Source organism: Microtus ochrogaster, chromosome 18 (genome assembly GCF_000317375.1).
Source record: "Microtus ochrogaster isolate Prairie Vole_2 chromosome 18, MicOch1.0, whole genome shotgun sequence".
NCBI classification, from domain to species: domain Eukaryota; kingdom Metazoa; phylum Chordata; class Mammalia; order Rodentia; family Cricetidae; genus Microtus; species Microtus ochrogaster.
In genome coordinates, this window is record NC_022020.1 from 6,791,203 (window position 1) to 6,810,234 (window position 19,032).

The window sequence follows — 19,032 nt, forward strand, 5'->3', positions numbered from 1 at the left end:
TCTGATGAGAAGCCCTAACTGAGAGTGTTCTAAGGACACTCCTCATGGTTGCGAAGCTCTCCACCTAAAAATAATCTGCTCTTATGTAATCGCTCAACAGATTTGTACATCATATATACCTTGAAATAAATTTCTTTTTTTAGAAATATGCCACAACAGATAAGTGATCATTTGCAAAGGCAGAGAATTTAACCACAACTCTATCACATCTCATCTCCAATAGTGAGTAGGGTTGTACCTGATAGTTCTGCTAATACAAAGAACTAGAAAGGTTGTTTATAACACAAGTGACACCACAGCAACTCTAGCTTTACTTTTGAAGGAACTTTACTGAGATTATATATAGCCCATCTGCTTTAAGAGTAGAGTCCACTGCAGATGCATATCCTCCGCACCAGGCACTGCCAACTGAGACAGAACATTCCCACTGCTGCCTCCTCCCAATCTCCAGGCTCCGTACAGCCACCCTGCCCCTCTCTCCACCCAGGCCAGGCAGCTTCTCTAGCTCCTATATCCTGGAATTGGTTTGTCTGTTCTGAAACTTGAAATTTGAAATAAATGGCTAAGGTTTTTATTGGATTCACCCATGTACTCACAAGAACACAGAGTTCAAGGCAGGGCTGGCCCATGACCACAACATCCACTTTTTGTTGTGCTTTTGTTTTTGTCTTTGAGACCGGGTTTTCTCTATGGAGCCTTGGCTGTTCTGGAGTTGCTCTGTAGACGAGCCTCAAACTCACATGGATTTGCCTGTGTCTGCCTCCCATGACACTACTGCGCAGCCTCACAACATCCACTTCTTAAAAGCTGAGAGGAAGATGGCTCAATCCGCATAGCACTTATCACATAAACGTGAGAAGCTGAAGTCAGGTCCCCAAGACTCATGTGAAAGTCATCCCAGCCCTGAAGAGGGAGAGACAGGCAAATCCCTGAAGCTCACTGGGCAGCAGACTCGCCAAAAGATGACCTTCAGGTGCAGTGTGAGACCTGACACAAAAGTTAGGTGCTGCCACCTACACACGCAACCACTTGAACATTTATACATGCTGAGATATGCATGTACAAAGATACCAAGAAAAGTTCTCTCTGTTTCTATCCCAGTACAACTTAAATGTTTTATTTTGACTTGGCAAGTATCTTCATGGTTCTCCAGCTAGGAGAAAAAGATTATATTGGAACCTTAGTGGGCTAAACTCCTGAGAAGAACACTCGGAAAGAGTCTAAGCCTCCCAAGGTACACACAGTCAGCAGTATTCTAGCAAAAGTTGTCTGGTAGGTAGCTAAAGGGAAATATTTATTTACTAAGCAACCCAAAGTGACTTAAAATCTGCAAAAGATTAAAAACAATTAAATATGGCTTTCTACTTTTTGTAAGCTATAAAAAATTACCTTAACTGGTCTTCAAGGACCCCTTTCAAGCACAGTATTATGCAACTGTCAAGACAGAAGGGTGAAGTTCCACCCTCTGTCCTGTCAGCCGCCCACTCCATGACAGGCAGTCCAGGCCCAGGGAGTCCACTGTGATTACAAGGGCGATCCTGCACTTACTCTACTTCCCAACTACCAAGGGGAAGGACACACGGGAAGTCAGGAGACTGCTGGAGTGCGCTAGAGGCTGCCAGTGCTGGACAGAAGAGGAAAGGAATCCTGGGAGTTCCAGGTGGGGTGGGGAGGGGGCACACTGAGAAGGCATCGCTGACCAGAGCTTAAAGAGGGAAGGGAGGGGACGTGGGTGTACCTAGGAGGATTTTCTCAGCTGAGCAACAGTATAGTTCTGAGGTGTCACCGCACAGCCTTGTCCCCACTAGGACATGACCTGAGGAGCGCCACACCCGGCACTCACCTCTCTGCAGTGCTCTGTCTTTAAAGATGCCTTTTAAGAAAAGTGCCTTTTCCCACAAAAGAGAAGACAGACATGTGCAAAGTCTGACACCATAGTGATACAAAGGAGCTAGGAGATGCTTGGCTTAGGGAGAAGGAATTTTCTAGCTATTCCAAATACTGAGAAACTCATACGAGAGAAAAGAGACTTTCCCATGACTGCACAGCTGACCTGGCATGATGGGTAGTTTTAATCTGCTGTCACTTCTCCTCCTACAGTGGAACAGGCGGCTCAAAGGGACCACTCAGCAGGAGCAGGAGCACTGTGGAGACCTGGCACAACCGGGTTACAGGACGCTAGGATTGCACAGTAAGCAGTTGCAGAGGCTGTCCTCATTCCCATCTGTGGGACTCAGGCTGCAGCCCTTAGCCACTGGACACACACCTATCCGATATCTACAGACTGCCTGGCTGCCAGAAGCAGTGGGAAGAATGCCTGCAAACAAGAAAAATCAATGACATCTAGGATTCCTTCATAATTTTGTGATTATATTTTCTTAAGTTTCAATCTTAAATTTTTTCTTTTCTTTACAGTTTCTAGGAACTCTGTACTTATAACTGTAGCTAAAGATCGAAACCTAACTTCAATAGAAAACATTCTGAGTTTTCTTTTCAAATCAAGTCTGTAATTATTTTAACTTAAATATTTACTGTTTCTTTAAGCCCTAGGTACCCTCTTGTGCCACCATTTCTCATCTCCTATTTTATACTTCTAATAACCCTCTAGAGGACAAAATTTGTTTCAATAAAGTAATGACCCTTTGAAATGTGACAGCAAATCAGTATTTGGTGTCAACACACAGAAAGATAACATTAAAAAATGCATTTAAGCCAAGGCCTAATTTAAAAGAATAAAAAGTGTAAGCACTGGGGTTGGGGAGATGTATCAGTGGGTAAAGGGCTCACTATAAAGCACACGAGGACCTGAGGTGGACCCCTGGCGTCTGTGCAAGAAACCCATCTAGGTTTAGTTGGAGATCATACTCAAGAAGCTTTAAGGTAGAGACGAGGAAGAAACAAATACCAAAATCTGGCTCCCCGTGCACTTATACTGGTGCACACACTCACACACGCATGCACAAACATGGAGCCATGCTTGCTTTGTGGAGCATTTGAAAAGGGGGTACATTAAGGTGCACCGTCCCCCATACAGCAAAGATGAACAGTTCCAAAAACAATGTACAGCTAAAGCTTTGAAAGGCAAGTATGGTACAATGTCAGGAAGGGGCAGCCTGACAATTCAAGAGATAGTAAGTTCTAGGGGATGGGGCTGCGGGGGTGGGGGTGATGCGCGCCTTTAATCCCAGTACTCAGGAGGTAGAGACAGGTGAATCTCTGTGAGTTCGAAGTCAGCCTCATCTACAGAGTGAGTAGCAGGACAGGCTCCAAAGCTACAGAGAAACCCTGTCTCAAAAAAACAACAACAACAAAGAAAACAACCACCCAGTAATTGTACTCCCTTACACTCTTAGGATGATTACTATTTTAAAAAATTCAGCAAAACAAAATAAATTTGGCATTGATAAGGATACAGAGAAATCAGAGATGTTGGTAATGTTGCCAGGAGCAACAAATGGTACACCTGCTGTGGAAAACAGTGTGGCTGAGCTTCAAAGAGCCATAGGAGAGGGGCGAGATGATCTAGCAAGCGTATTCTAAATACACTAAACAACCACAGTGACAACCCAGACTTAGGAGTACTCGCGTATCCATGACCATAGCAGCATTCTTTACAACAGCCCAAGGGAGACCTCCCAAGGGCGCACAGACAAGAAGCACACACAGAGGGACATTATATGCTTCAGCTACAGGAACCCTGACCCATGCCATAACATGAATGACACTGAAATGTTACAGCAGATGAATCTGGTCACACAGAAAAGGACAAATACTGTAACTACTATTCGAGTCCTCTTGTATGAGGCACAAAAGAGAGTCCGCTTCATAAAGACAGAAAACAGATGCTTGCTTCCCAGAACTTGGGAGTAGGAACAGGGCACCGCTTCATGGACTGAGTTTCCAAGATGGCTGGATGAGATGGTTGTGCAGTGTTTAATGACACTGAGCTACATACAATATAGTTATGACAGAAAGCCTTAACTGCATTTAATGCCCTAAAATTACTTCTCCAAATATTGGACTAAAATATATAGTTAAACTGATTCACACCAAAAATTCAAAAACTTCTCACTATGATATATGCTGTTTATTACCTGTGGTCCTTGAAATTATCTACAACAGAGTCAAAATCAAATGAAATGTTCATTGCATAAAACTATTCATCCTTCTTAGAGGAAAATGATTAAATATGATTACTATACCAAACATGCTCTGGGCACAACTGACAACACTGCAGTGCAGAGACCACCAAACAGTAAAACCATGAGTACGAAAGGCCTTCTGATAAGACATGGAGTAGGACCCTTACGGAACGGGGTCTATGGACTGATAAGACATGGAGTAGGACCCTTACGGAACGGGGTCTATGGACAAGCCGTACGTGTGGCTCTCAATTCTCTTAAGGCCAAAACAGAAGGAGAAATAAATCAATAATGAACCTTTAATTGTCCACAAGGAGAGAAAAAAAAAAAAACACAGTTCTTTAGGGAAAACAAATTCCCTCTTTGCCCTTCGCTCTAATTTCTCACCCAGTATAGGGGAATATGCTACAGGACAAAGATATTATGTCATTAAAGCCCATTTCTCAAAATTTTCCCAAAAGAAGTTGAGCTGTACATCCAACTTACACCTCAGTGAGTGCCATCTTCATGAGGCTTGAGTAAGTGCAGCGTAGGCTGAAGCACTGCAGTCTGGTTTGATCTCAGGACAATATTATGCTACCGAGAAAAAAATGAACATGTTCCATTTTCTCCTAAATCACAATTGATCCCAAGGAGAACTTCTCCCAAGAAGACGCCATTTCCTGCTGTGAATCTGGAACACAGGTGTACTGTGCAAAGTAAAAGCCACCTCGGTACTCTTAGCCACTTGCTTTTCTTATTTTGAAACTTGGTGTGCATTTGTCAAGCGGAGAAACCGGCTTTTACAAAAAGCACAGCTGCACCGATAAAGGTGGAGCAATTTACACTGCGGGTGAACTCTCCTAACCACAGCTTGGGCACCAATCTGGAGCAGCATTCCGGATTGAGCTCTAAGTTCCACGGACTCCTACTACATACACTTGGACAACTAAACAAGCCTCTCTCCAGGCCCTCGTCCCTCCTTTGGGAATAGGAATATATCTATTACTTCCGAACTGTGTCTGTGGAGCTGCTTCAGCTAATGAGAGGGTATTTTTACTTTCATCTGCCCCATGTACTCACATCCATCCCCCAATAAAACCCATAAAAACTAGTGAGACAGATGTTGTACAAGACTGATGTATTCCTTTCTATTTTCAGCAAGAACAAAAAAAAAAAAAGAGAGAAAAATATACTCAAATCATCTCCATCCCATGCAGAATGAACGAGAGTTACGCTCACAAAGCGTCATTTCTAATTCAGCCATTTAGAACACAGAAGACCAACATAGTCTCAACTACAGAAACACCCTTTACAGTAGAAGCCAAGCGCTAGTATCCTCACTGTAGCAAACAGGAGCTAAGTAGAGGAGCGCCCCGCCCCCCGCCCGCAGGGAAAGCTCCCCTGGGTCTGCAGTCATAATAGCTGCTCCTTCACAGGCCTCTCCCTGCTGTCCTCCCCTCCACCTGCTGGTCCATCATGGTGTCTCATCTAATATACCACGCTGGAATCACACCATCCTGTGTCAAATTCCTACTTTAACAAATGTTCCTAAGAATGGAGCATATGATAACTACCTAAACAGAAAACTAATAATAAATTTATTTTTTAAATCTCATTTCAGTTTCAATACAACTAGTGACAGAAAGGGCTGAGTTAGGAAGAAATCCCACATTACAGGAAAATGTAAGCCTCACTATTAAGCTCGCCCGGAGCCAAAGAACAAGCTCTCTTTGCTTCTTGAAGTTGTGACTCAGGATCCTACCCAGCAGTCACCTGACCTCCTGTCTAGGCACTCTTCTTAGGCTCTCCCCATGTAGTAAACAATACTGACCCTGTGAGCATTTAAAGAAAATTAGACTCACGCCATCCTGGAAGGGGGTGAGCAGATGATTTGTAAGAAAGTACAGCAAGGCAAGCAGGGGAGAGGGTAAAGAAAGAGACAAGGAACCGGCTGGTACGGCAAATAAAGTGCGTCACAAGGTAAGGAAAACATGGAGAAAGGAGAGCAGCAGAAGGAACAGGTAGATGGGTGAGAGGAGAAAAGGCAACCTAGGAGATACACAAAACTTCTTCAAGTTTTAGGGGTCTTAAATACTAGGAGTGCAGTGCCTATACTTCATACTTAGTATCTGCAGCCTATCAAGAAGTGATCTTTAAAATGCAATATTAAAGTTCATAAAACAATGGATAAAGTTAGCAATGACAGTCACTAAATTACAAACTACTCAAATGTAAAAGTAACTAAAATCTAGAAAAGAACAAATGTTGAACTTCAGGAGACAAAGCATAACAAATGTACAAACAATAGGGGAAAGGTTAATTCACAGAAAATGGGAGAAAACTGTAAAATTTAATCAATGCCACAGCTAAAAGCAACTATTTGAAAATATAGGGAAGCAAAGCTTTAACAAACTTATTTGAAGGGTGTAGATTAATTTGAAGAGAGGGGAAATGCCTTCAGAAATATATTTTAAAAGGGGGAGATAATTACAGCTCCAACAAAAATTTAAAAGATCATAAAAGAGTACTAAGAACCCCTTCATGCTGGTGGTGGTGTCGCACGCCTTTAATCCCAGCACTCAGGTGGCAGAGGCAGGTGGATCTCTGTGAGTTCAAAGCCAGCCTAGTGTACAGGACAGACCACAAAGCTACAGAGAAACCCTGTCTTGAAAAACAAAAACAAACAAACAAAAATAAATTCCAAAACTTCAATGGAAAGGGACGTTCCTAGAAATATATAACTTGCTAAAGCTAGCCCAAAAAGAAATAGAAAACTAAAGTAGTTTTATAATTATTTAATATACTTAAATAGCAGTTCACAAAACTTACAAAGATAGCTTTGTTAGAAACTTTCTACTAAACTTCAAAGACTACATTATTTCAAATTTACACAAGTTCTAGGGAACAAGAGAAGAGTGAATACTACCAAACTGATTTTATGCGATCAGAATAATCTTCACAGAAGAACCTGACAGACAGAAGAAAAAAAAAAGTATTGGCAATTCTCATTTATAAAAAGAAGGCAAATTCTGAAGTTTAGCATTTTTCCTGATTTGAAAAAATACAAGAATGAAATGTATCATTAATATGGTAAGCAGTATTTATTAACTATTTCTTAGGTCAATTTGTAGAAGTTACAATTGCTTTTTTTAAATCATAGAACATGGATTCACCATTTCAGCTCTATCCAGCACTGCCTGGAAGCCCTGGCCAAGAAATAAAGAACAGATCACAACTGTCATTCTTTGCAGATCACAGACTCCCAGAGATAGTCACAGTCTATGGTTATACTTTCTACTCCCTTGCTCTCTTCCATCACTCACTCCTCTGCCAGCTGTAGTCTGGCCACTTCCCAAGTGTAAACCAGCACCACGCACACCCACGTTTCCCTTCAGGCCTAGCCCCTTGGCCTCATCAGCAGTTCTCCTGTACTTTTGATTTTTCTTGATTTTCCTGCTATCTTTTTTTTTTTTTTTTTTTTTTTTTTTTTACAATTGTCCTCCCCATGCCAATTTTCATTCCTGTGATTTCAAAATTTTCTAAGCTTTATGTCTGTGTGGTATTACTCGCTTTTTGGGCTATGGTCACAAAGGATGTTTAGGTGACTTGCAGCAGTACCAGTAATTCCCAAGCTTTTCTAGGACAAGTAAGGGTGTATCAACATACCAGGCGCTAACTCACCTTCCCACATTCCTACTCCTTACCTGTCTAGTAATTCACACCAGGAAGACAGGAGTTAGCCATGGCTCTGCCTTCCCCTTCATTCCTCACATTCAATCCAGCTCAATTTATACTTAGAAACCTCTCACTGCTCTGGAACTTCTTTTCCTTAAGTTAAACTTGATACAGCTCTACAATTTCTTGAGACCCTGGACCTGGTTTGGGGCCTGTCTTCTAATCCTTCTAAAGAACAGATCTGATGAAATCTGTCTTGATTAAAATCTTTTGGTGACATTAACTGCTCAGCATAGGTTTAAAACTCTTTAAACATACTCCAAAGTCCTTAGAAAAAGACATCCAAGCTTGCCCTCCCAACTCTGTTCCTGCCTTCACAGTCTGTCTGCTCACATTCACCCTTCTTGGCTGCTTTTGACTTGTTGCTTCTGTAAAAATCTCCAGAGTACTGAAAAGACAAGCATGAACCCCTATACTATTAAGAACTCGTTATTTTGCAGGGCTACCTTTATTCTCTGCACTTTGGAGGCAGAGGCAGGTGGATCTCTGTGAGTTCGAGGCCAGTCTGCCTGGTCTACAAAAGCTAGTTCCAGGACAGCTTCCAAAGCTAAGAAGAAACCCTGTCTTGAAAAACTACCAAAGAAAGAGGGGGGTGAGGGGAAGGATTATAGGATTATGGGTCATTTTTACCACCAGTGAGACTCTTGAAAATTAATCTATAAAAGGCTCCTAAAGAAGAGGACTAGAATCCAGCAACTATATTCATAAGGACCCAAATTCCTTTAAAAATTCCAGTCATGGCAAAAGTAACACAGAGTGTAAGCCTAGGTAGCTGCCTGGTCGTTACATTTGGATTAAACACTTACCAGACCCAAGCTGAACCAGCTTGCCAAGTCATGGGTTCCAGTGCTAATCAAACACTACACAAGAAGCTTCATTCTGTGGACTGCAGAGTTTATACTTAGCCCCCATTCTCTACCCAACACTTAGTCCACCAACACGGATTGCAAGCATTTTTTCTTTCACACTGCTTTCTGCCAAGCAATGCTCGCCTTCAAAGCCAAATGCCTTCCTTGAACCTAATTAAAATGAAGAAACTTTTAATAGCTTCAATAACTCTAAAGAGCCGTACTTGCTCTACCCTACCATTTTTCTCCTGACAATCTCTCTCCAAACACAGGAAAATCCAGCTCCTCTGAATGCAAGGAATGAGGTGCTGGCCGGCTTAATCTACAAAGGCAGTGTGACCAAAACATTTGAAAATGAAAGCCCCCCACACACACATACACACTCAATCCTCAAATCCGCTTCCCTGACAGCTCCCAGAATTTCAGCGAGCTCTAAAACTGCGCTGGTTAAGTTTAGGTCAATGTCAACCAGAGAAGAGACAAGAAAAAAAAAATCACTAACTTGGAAGGTTATTTAGGACAATTGTCTTTCACTGCCTTACTCCTCCCACTCCAGCTAGCTTGACTCAATACTAATATTTAAATGAAACAACAGCCAAGGGCTGTTCCCTCGGGGCTCTTCTAGGAACCCAAGGCACACACAGAGGGAAGAATGCCCCAGCCCCCACACCCCTGGCAAAAAGGGGGACACTTTATCACCCCTCCCCATGCAGTCACAGGTCCACTGGGCTCCACACAAACCCGTCCAACTATTCTTGGATCAACTAACATCCCTGGATCACATCTGGCGGCTCCCCTCTTCCTCGCCCAGTACCCGACCACCCCAGCCCCCACCCACCAGAGCTGCCAGGGAAAGGCTCAGCAAGCACGCAAACCCACCCACCTGGGCTGGGTCTTGAAGACCCAGGCTGGTGCGCTGCACCCCAGCTCCTCTTCAGCACAGATGTTTTCGGCCTCCTCTCCCCTCCAGACGATCTGATCGGTGAGGCACGACCCAGGGCAATACTGCAAGGTCTCCCTAAGTCACCTCTGCCGCCCGCCCCTGGTCGGACAGCAGCGCCCGCCTTCCCAGCGGTGGTGGAGGTCGGGCAGAGGCGCGGCCAGTGGCCCAGGACTCTGCTGCTTGGCCACAGAGGTCGGCTCTGCCCCACGCCCTGGCCGCTGGGCTCGGCCTCAGACCCGCCCTCCAGGGCTCACCCGCCCGTAGAGTCCCAGCCAGTAGAGCCGAGTAGAGTGAACGAGTGAACGAGCGAGCGAGCGGGCTGGCAAGCAAACGGGCGGGCGGCGTGGCCTGCAGCCTGCCGTGTGCAACGGGCGGTTCCCTTCAGTGGTCTCAGTTCCTCCTCCCTTTCACTGGTGTGGAGGCTCAGGGAAGCTCAGGTAGGGACTGCCGCCTGTAGCCTCCGAGTCGCCGAGATTCTCCAAGGAGAAGTAAGGGAACCGCTCCTGGCCTGCAGCGCCACTGCGCACATAAGATCCCGCAAGGTCCTAGAGTGGCCTTGTGATCAAGCCCTCTCCTTGACAACTTTTAAAAGGCCAGCACGCTGCTGCTGAGCAAACACAGGAAGGCAGAAGGAATGCTCTTCTTGCAGTCTTGGCTTCTGCAGAAGGACTCACTATCCCTAAAGCAGCGCTTGTCTGCATACTTTACTGTATACAACCCAGTGGGTATGAAATGGAGCACAGCAAAGAGCCAAACACTGTGCCCTGCTGACTGAAACCTCTTAGAGATGGACGGACAAGGAGTGCTGGGGCAGGCAATCCCCAGATAGATAGAAACACACTTCTGACACTCTAATGAGACTTCTGGGTAGCTATGAGGCTCCTGTGGAGAAACAAAACGAAACACACTTCTAAAATATACACACCTGTCCTCCACTTCAGAGAGTACTTTACTGAGCCGGGCAGTGGTAAACAGAGTTGGTATTTATTTAACAAGTCACAGAGTACCTCGTGTTCCTTTAGATCAGTGGCGAGTCTATTTGCAGGGCACACACAGCTCACTCAGAAAACTTGGAATCCATGTCTGGAAAGTGTCACAGTGTCTTTGAAAATTCTAGACTGATAACTAAGCACTCTTGTACTTAGAAAAGCCACACTTGGCAATGAAGGGGAGGCCCTGGCTACAAGAATGGTCTCCTTCCGCTTAAAGATCTGGAAAAAGACTTCAGTTTGCAGCAGAGGTCCTCAACCCAGCAGGGAAACAACAAAAGCTACTTTGTTACAGAAGGCAGTCTACAAGGCCCCTGAAATGGGGGAGGGGGACTACACTGATCACGTGAGCCTGTCTTCCTGTTTCTCAGTTTTCAGATCTGGAAGTGGAATTCCCAAACAGGTAATAATTTGCTGAAGCTGAAGCAGCAGGGTTTAGGTACAGATTGATGCCCCAGAAGCCATATTCTTTCTTTTGACAGTCATTGTTGGTTCTCTCAGATATTAACCCACAGCATGCCAAGCCCTGTGCTACAGTCTAATGAAGACAGCTGTGTCCTTAAAGAGACCTCGTGTGATGTGGATAGTGAAGTAATGTGGTAACAGGAGGCCTGGAGCAGGGGCACCTAACCTGGCTTTGAAGGGTGGAGACTGGGATTAGGAAGTGGTAGTTATCCTTACAGCTCTCTTGGGAACCTTACCAAAGCAGCCATGGAGAATGTATGGAGAAAGGGAAAAGGGAAATGGGGATGTGAGATTGATTGGGAATGAAGAAGGGTCAACTAGAGACAGTTCCCATGGTCTTGAATTCGGTGGTAATTCTATGAGTTGGACAGAGAATTCAGTTTTAGATATACTGATCTCAAAATACCTCTTACAGAAACATACAAAGTATTCCAAAAGGCAGCTGGCACACTGATTCGGAGCATAGGGAATGTCTAAGGTAGCTACCTAAATAGTTGTGTATTTCTAGAGAAAAGAGTGGGTACTACCGATCATCCAGGAAGGATGCTATAGAAAGACCACCCACATAACTACTAATATTGAAGGCACAAGCAAGTGAAGTAATGCTTTAGAAGGTGAAAAAGCCATACAGGACAAAGAAGCCAAAAAGGAGAGGTGCCTTGGAGGCCACAGAGTATTAAAAAAAGCAGTAAGTAGCCAAATGTCAAGTCCTTCAGAAAGCAAGATAATTAAGTGTCCCTCACCAGGCTCAGTGGCACACAATCTGTGATCCCAGCACTAGGGAGGACGAGGCAGAGGGTAAGGGGTTCATGGTTATCCCTGGCTACTTAGTGAGTTTGAGACCAGACTGAACTTCTCAAACAGCAACAACAAGCACATCCTCTCATTTCACAAGGAGACACTGCTAAGAATCACTTCTGTGAAGCAGTGGGATGAAGAACAGGAAAGTGGCATGTTTTCAGGAATGAAACTGGAAAGGATGTATAGAGACAATAAAGGCTATAAATATGAGAAAGACGCTTCCAGCAAAACAAAGGAAGAAAGCACATGCAGACACACTGGGGTGATGCTATGGTATGGACTCATGGAATGTCCACTGACTTCCTAATGGATGGGGCAGCTGGAGAAGCTGTCATCAACATCAGTAAACAAGATCAGAGGGACACAAAATGACTAAAGCCCTGACGGAAGCACAGGAAGTTAGATGAACATCAGAGGTCATGCATTGGAGGGTGGCAACCTCACACAATCACATGATTTCAAAGGTATGAGTGTTCTATCCAGAGGGCAGCACAGACTGGACACCTTTTAGATGGTCCAGTCTGGTATCTGGATCTTTCCTTTACACCATCACCACCCAGTCATACATCTGGGTCACCTCTCCTCAGGAGCAAGAGGCCTAACATGAAAGTATACAATGTTTATATGCGAACTTCTAGCAACCTCAGTCAGACAGGCAGGCTCCTAACTTGGAAAAACTGGTTTGACTAAGCACACGGGAGCATAATACCAGAGCAAGTGGGATGCCAATGGTGGCTCCCACGTACCACTGTACCACTCCCAGGACCACACTCTGGTGAGAAAAACCATAAACATAATAATTTATGAAACAAATTTCTAGTTTTTTGAAATTTTCAGACTAGGTTAAAGGAAAAAACACAAACAAAAACCACAGCACTACTATTTTCATGTGTTCTTGTAGCTTCCCATCTTAAAGATCAACAAACATGGTTAGGGTAAAACTTCAGTCAGTGAAATGCTTGCCTTGCATGCTCCAAGAGAACTTGAGTTTGAGCCCAGAACCCGAGTAGAAAATCTGGGCATGATGGCTCACACTTGTAATCCTAGAGGGCACAAGAGACAGGTGGATCCCTAGGGCTTGCTGGACAGCCTAGCCTACTTGGCAAATTCCAGGCTGGTGATGGCCTTGTTCAAAAAACAAGGTGGGCAGTGTTAGAGGAACAGCACTCAATGTTCCCCTCTGAGCTTCACATGCCCCCATCACCGGGCACATGCACCTTCACACACACCAAAAATTTCAGCTTATTTTGTAATAATATCATTTCTCAACTAGTTAGTGTTTTTTTTAAAAATAAAATAAAATCTGCCTGCAATAATAGTTACCTACAGGTAATAATGAAATCTCCAGTCATGTAGGTCATATGTGAGCATGTCCCCAAAGCAAAAACATGCACAAAATAAGCAGAAGGCACAAGACTCATGCTCAAAGGTCCACAAACACTGAAGCTGCCTTAGTTCCCACATCAAGCCAGCTTACTTGATTATAGATGTAATTTTACCAAGTCTGGTACTCTGCTTTCCAGTGAATAAACAGTGTTAGGCCAAGTAAATCAAAGGGGGTCCGTATTTGCTGCTAGATGCAAGTACTTACTTGTTATAGAATCCAAGGAACACATAAGAATTTGAAGGCAAGATTAGGACTGCTCTCCTAGCACAATCCTGGGAATACTTTCTTAAAAATATCTCTGTATCAAGGCACAGAGTAATGACTAACATGCAAAGAGACAATCCGATACCTGAAAATATAATATTGTTTTAATATTTACATTCTAAAATCAGTGTGGGGGCTCAGAGTATGGCAGAATGTTTGCCTAGCATTCCACCTAACACTGTAAAAAACAACAATCAAAGTAATGGAACATCTTTAAAATTGTGTTGCCAGGGGCTAAGTCGCTCATAGCATCCCTGTGTGGTACAGGTCAATTGTCGATGCTTTGTCAATTATGTTTTAAATAAACGCTGATTGGCCAGGGTCAATGAAAACAGGAGAATTCTGGGAAGAGGGAAGCTCCCTCTACAGTTCTTTCCCTGGCACCGAAGAAGCAAGATGTGACTACACCGCTGAAAATGGTACTGATCCATGTGGCTAACATAGACTAGAATAATGGGCTAATACAAGTTATAAGAGTTAATAAGAAGCCTGAGCTAATGGGTCAATCAGTATAAAACTAATATAGACCTCTGTGTGATTTCTTTCTTTTTAAAAAAATTATTTATTTATTATGTATACAATATTCTGTCTGTGTGTATGCTTTTAGGCCAGAAGAGGGCACCAGACCTCATTACAGATGGTTTTGAGCCACCATGTGGTTGCTGGGAATTGAACTCAGGACCTTTGGAAGAGCAGGCAGTACTCTTAACCTCTGAACCATCTCTCCAGCCCCTCTGTGTGATTTCTTTGGGACTTAATGATTGTGGGAACCGGGCAGGACAGAAAACTCAGACAACACCTGTGTGTTCTGAAGTAGCTACAAAACAGGGGTCTGGCCATGAGGCCTTTCTTTAGTCTCCAAAACTATCACATGTGTTTACAGCTGGTCACCACATCTACCAGCAGGATGTATTAAAAAAAAAAAAAACAAGTGATTAAGCAGCAGACTTATGATTTCAAAGCTTATGATTGCTCACTAATAAAACTTCAGATAGTAGAAATGCAATTTATAAAAACATTACAGAACATAATTATGCCACTCTGATCTCGTTTAGGCTACTCAATCCCTATGCTGTGATTCCACTGAATTTGAGAAACAAACTTCAAGTTTGACATAGTGGTTCCTGCCTGTAACCCATCACTCTGGGAGCATTCAGAGCTCAAGGTCAGCTGTGGCTGTGTACTGGAAACTGTCATAGGATGATAACAACGACAATGATAAAGGAAGAAAGAAACCTTCATGGGCACAACTCATCGCTTACTTTTCATTTCTCCAAAAGAAATTCATACATTTTACTGAGAGATGGGCTTCCATAATATTTCTGAACATTACCTTAAAGTACACAGACGTCTGAAACATTAAATACCAGTTACTAAGTGAGAAACTGCCTATGCCGTATGGCATAGTCCCTGTGTACCTATGCACCTGGAGGCATCTGATTCTGAATTATTTAGACATTTTATTTTACAGAAACCCATCATATATTTGGTTAAAGACTGAAAGTGAAACCAGCCAAGGCTCCTGACAACTCCGTGTGTCTCCTTTACATCAGACATGAAAGTGCAGGGACATTGTCACACACTGCTACTGACATGCAAGCGACAAGAACGGGAACACGCAGAATCACCCCAAGAGTAGGGAAATCAATTTCTCTCTTTTCTTGTGGAGGGATTGGTGAACAGTTTGACTATGTAGCCCAGAGTGTTCTCAAACTCAGTACGTGGTCTGGGCTATCTTTGAACTCATGGTGATTCTCCTGCCTTGGCCCAAGTGCTAAGATTACAGGTGTGTGCTACACCACACTCAGCATTCAAATAAAGTTTCCTTAGCTAAGATTGCTTTTTCTCAAAGCAAGACAAATAAAATATTAACGACCCAGTGATGAGGGAATTCCCTCTGTGTGGTGTGATTACCATTAATAAATCAAGAAACTGCTTTGGACCTATAGCAAGGCAGAACTTAGGTAGGCAGGAAGAGCTAGGCTGAATGCTGGGAGAAAGAAGGGCAGAGTCAGAGAGAAGCCTGGAGCCGCTGGAGACAGCCACTGGAAACTTTACCAGGTAAGCCACAGCCACGTAGCAATATACAGATTAATAGAAATGGGTTAAATTAATATAAGAGTTAGCCAATAAGAAGCTAGAGCTAATGGGCCAAGCAGTGATTTAATTAGTACAGTATCTGTGTGAGTATTTCAGGGCTAATCAGCTGGAATGAACAAGAAGCCTCCTCCAACAACAGAGAGGAGGTACCATGGTGTTAGTTATGCAAAAATCTGCCGATTATAACTTCCAGCTTTTATTCAGAGTTCAGTGCTCTCCAGGCACCAGGACACTCTGCACTAAATCTTCCTGGAAAATTTTAGAGGCTAAATGAATTTAATAGTCTTGCCACTAAAGGCTAATGCTTTTGTCTATCTAGAATGTTTTTCAGTAAGAGATGGGTTATATACTATTTCATTAAACAGATGGTTTAAAAATTAAAACACAAGTATTTTTCCAGATATTAAACATACACCAACCTAACTGTTGTTCAGCCTTAAAATCATACTTCCTTATAGCAAAACAAGGTATTTGAACATTCATTAGAAGTATAATAAATGAGAAACTTAGTTTTACAGCATGCTAAATACTGTATGAAGCCAGTAATATAATTTAATTCCAAAGTTATAATCCCAGTTCAAAAGTTAAAATTTAATTCCAAAGTTATAATCCCAGTTACTTAAAACACTATATCATCCCTCATTTAAACACACTAGCATATGAAATCTGCAAACCATCAAAACCAAAAGTGCTATGAAGCGAACCAGGGCTACACTGCAGAAGTGATGCACCATGACTTTATCTGGTTTGTGCATTTTTTTAAAGAAAAAAATGGCATTTAATCATTAAAAGGCATAATGCCATGAAGGTTGAGGAGAGCAAGCTAGGCATGTTTGCTCTAGGTTATAAAAACATCATCTTGTGGGCTGTGCCTTGCCCTGGGTGACTCCATTTTATGCAACAGCATTTGCCCCATTTCGGGAGAAAGTGCTGATGCACCACAACTTTATCTGGTTTGTGCAGGCAAACAACTACAATCCTTACAGCACAAACCATGGCACTGACCAACAGCTAGCTTAGTCACGCCAAGTAAAACATTACCTACAAACTTAGCAAAGGAAATGTGGTAACGGGGCACGCCAAAGCTGACCCATAAAACCAGGTCCAGGGACACAACACACACAGCAGACAAATGAAGGCTGAATCACCCCACATAGAAGAGGAAGGAAACCTCACATTGAGATGGCGGCACCCACCTGACATGAAACCATCAGGAGCATAAGATTAACCTGCAGTGAACTTGCAACTCTGTCCCTACGAGGCAGGTTAATACACACTTACTTGACACACTTGAATTGCCATTAATCTGGATTTGAACCTACACCTTGAATCAACTCTGCCTTGAACAGCTCTGCCCATTTCCATCCCATAAGCTTTGTGACCGGGTTCTGTGATGCCTTACCAACTAACTACCTGTCTTGGTCTCTGTCTCTAGACCAGCTCTCTGGTCCTGCCTTCCTAGGCCCTCTGTAGCCTCCTCACTCCTTACCTTGCCATTCAGTGCCTTGTATCTCCTTATATGAAGTACATGTGCGACCTTTGGTCTTAAGGCTGGAATAAAAGAACCCATGACTGCAAATAACAGTCTATCAAGCAAAATCAGAGGTATGTGGTGAATTACAGTGAAGAAAGTCAACCTAGCCCATACATGCACTTTTATTAGAAGTTAGAAAGTATTTTTAATTCTTTTAAATTATGTGTATATGGGGGTGGGGGTAGAGGGGAGTTGTGCACTTGAGTGCAATGCCCAGAATCTGGAGGAGAGCCTTGGATCTCCTAGAGCTGGAGTTATAGGCAGTGTGAGTCAAGCAACCTAGGTTTCGGGAACCTAACCTGGGTCTCTCTTCAGCCTTGGGAACACTACTGTTCAATAACTCCTGACAATGTAGAAAGAGAAACATGTCTATTCTACAACAAAGCACATTTACATCACCAGTGCACAGCAGTGTGGAGGTCAAGGCAGGGGGTCATGAATTTGAGGCCAACCAGGGCTACACTGCAGAAGCCTGTCTGAAAAAAGAGGTTAAAAAAATGCTTAATGTAGTTAACATTTTCCTGTGACTGTGACATAATTCTTTTAAGAACTGTTTTCAATAAATTCATATTAATGTTTTCTTCTTCATAAGAACATCACACATGAAATTTGTGATACATATACAAAGGCAGAATTTTAAGACAAGTATATGAATTTGTAAGGCTTCTGCTATAACCCATGGAAGAATAAAATGTCCAGTCTCTGTAAAAAAAAAAACAAAACAACAAAAAAACCCATAAAACCAGCTGTATGCTTCTGATTTTATCAAACTCAATTTCTAACCAAAAGGTACAAATAAATTATAACAAAAAGAAACTTGGAATCTTAATTGAGAAAAAATAAAGGCCAAACATATATATATATGTAAATGGAAATTTTAAAAAACCCACAAACAAGAAAAACACCAGTTCAGGTGACCAAAAGACATCTTATAATATTTAGTCCTTAGAAAGAGAATACTGAACAGACATGCACAAGGCTCTTACCCAAATTTGGAACTCCAATGGCACACTATTGAACAGGAAAGCAGCAGAGGAAAGTCCATTATGGAGCTAAGTTTAGCGCAATCTAACAATACCCTGCTTTCCAGACGAAAGGCACTATGCAACTCTCACATGCAGATGTTTATTCTAGACTACTCTCCCATCCCTCTTACCGAAATGTCACAACCACCTTGACTAGATCGGTGTGACACATTTATTAAATACAACTACATCAATACAACCCAAAGATGTAAACATAGGTGATTTTATAATCACCCTATCTGATCAAGACTGAGTAAGTTCTGAAATGATGGAAAATGAAGTTTTCATTTCCTTTGATAATACTAATTTTGTGCTACTTTTGGACAGCTTGAACACAATGGCTTATCAGATAATTAGGCATGGTAACACCTAAGCAACTGCTTTTAAAAATTCAATTCTGAATGACCTACCCCTTCTTGTTTAGTGAAGATGTTGAGGCAGTCACTCAACGCCACACAGGTCTCTCTAGAAGCTTCAGAGACAACTTCGGCTTTCTGAAGAAATGATGGAAGCATGTCTAGAAACAACACAATTGGGCACACACAGTGAGATGTGAAGTAATTGTTAAAGCAAAACCACACAGCACTCTCTGGCCACAAACTCCTCGCATTCTCCTGCTGTGCAGAGGGGGACATGGTGTGCTTCTTTCTACTGTAGGCAAATACCTGCTGCCATGACATGCTTCAGTTAGTACCAGAAGAGAACCCCAGAAGGACGGATAGGACTTTACAGTTTGTGATGCTTAGGGAAAGCAGACAACAGGGGCAGCAAGTACTGCTTATAACACAGCATTTCCCTCATGACAGGCTCTGCTGGG

At 42.9% G+C, this 19,032-nt stretch overlaps 1 protein-coding gene across 3 annotated transcripts in view; it reads right to left on the bottom strand.

Annotated features, from left to right (window-relative positions):
• Positions 1–19,032, bottom strand: part of Osbpl1a (oxysterol binding protein like 1A) — a 196,079-nt gene that overhangs the window by 90,343 nt on the left and 86,704 nt on the right. The window contains exon 15 of one of the 3 annotated variants that reach the window (XM_005355774.3): positions 18,626–18,732. In XM_005355774.3, the coding sequence (XP_005355831.1) occupies positions 18,626–18,732 (107 nt within the window). Of the gene's footprint in view, positions 1–9,590; positions 9,899–18,625; positions 18,733–19,032 lie in introns of those variants that run through there. The other 2 variants (XM_026783540.1, XM_005355775.3) reach the window with 2 other exon arrangements.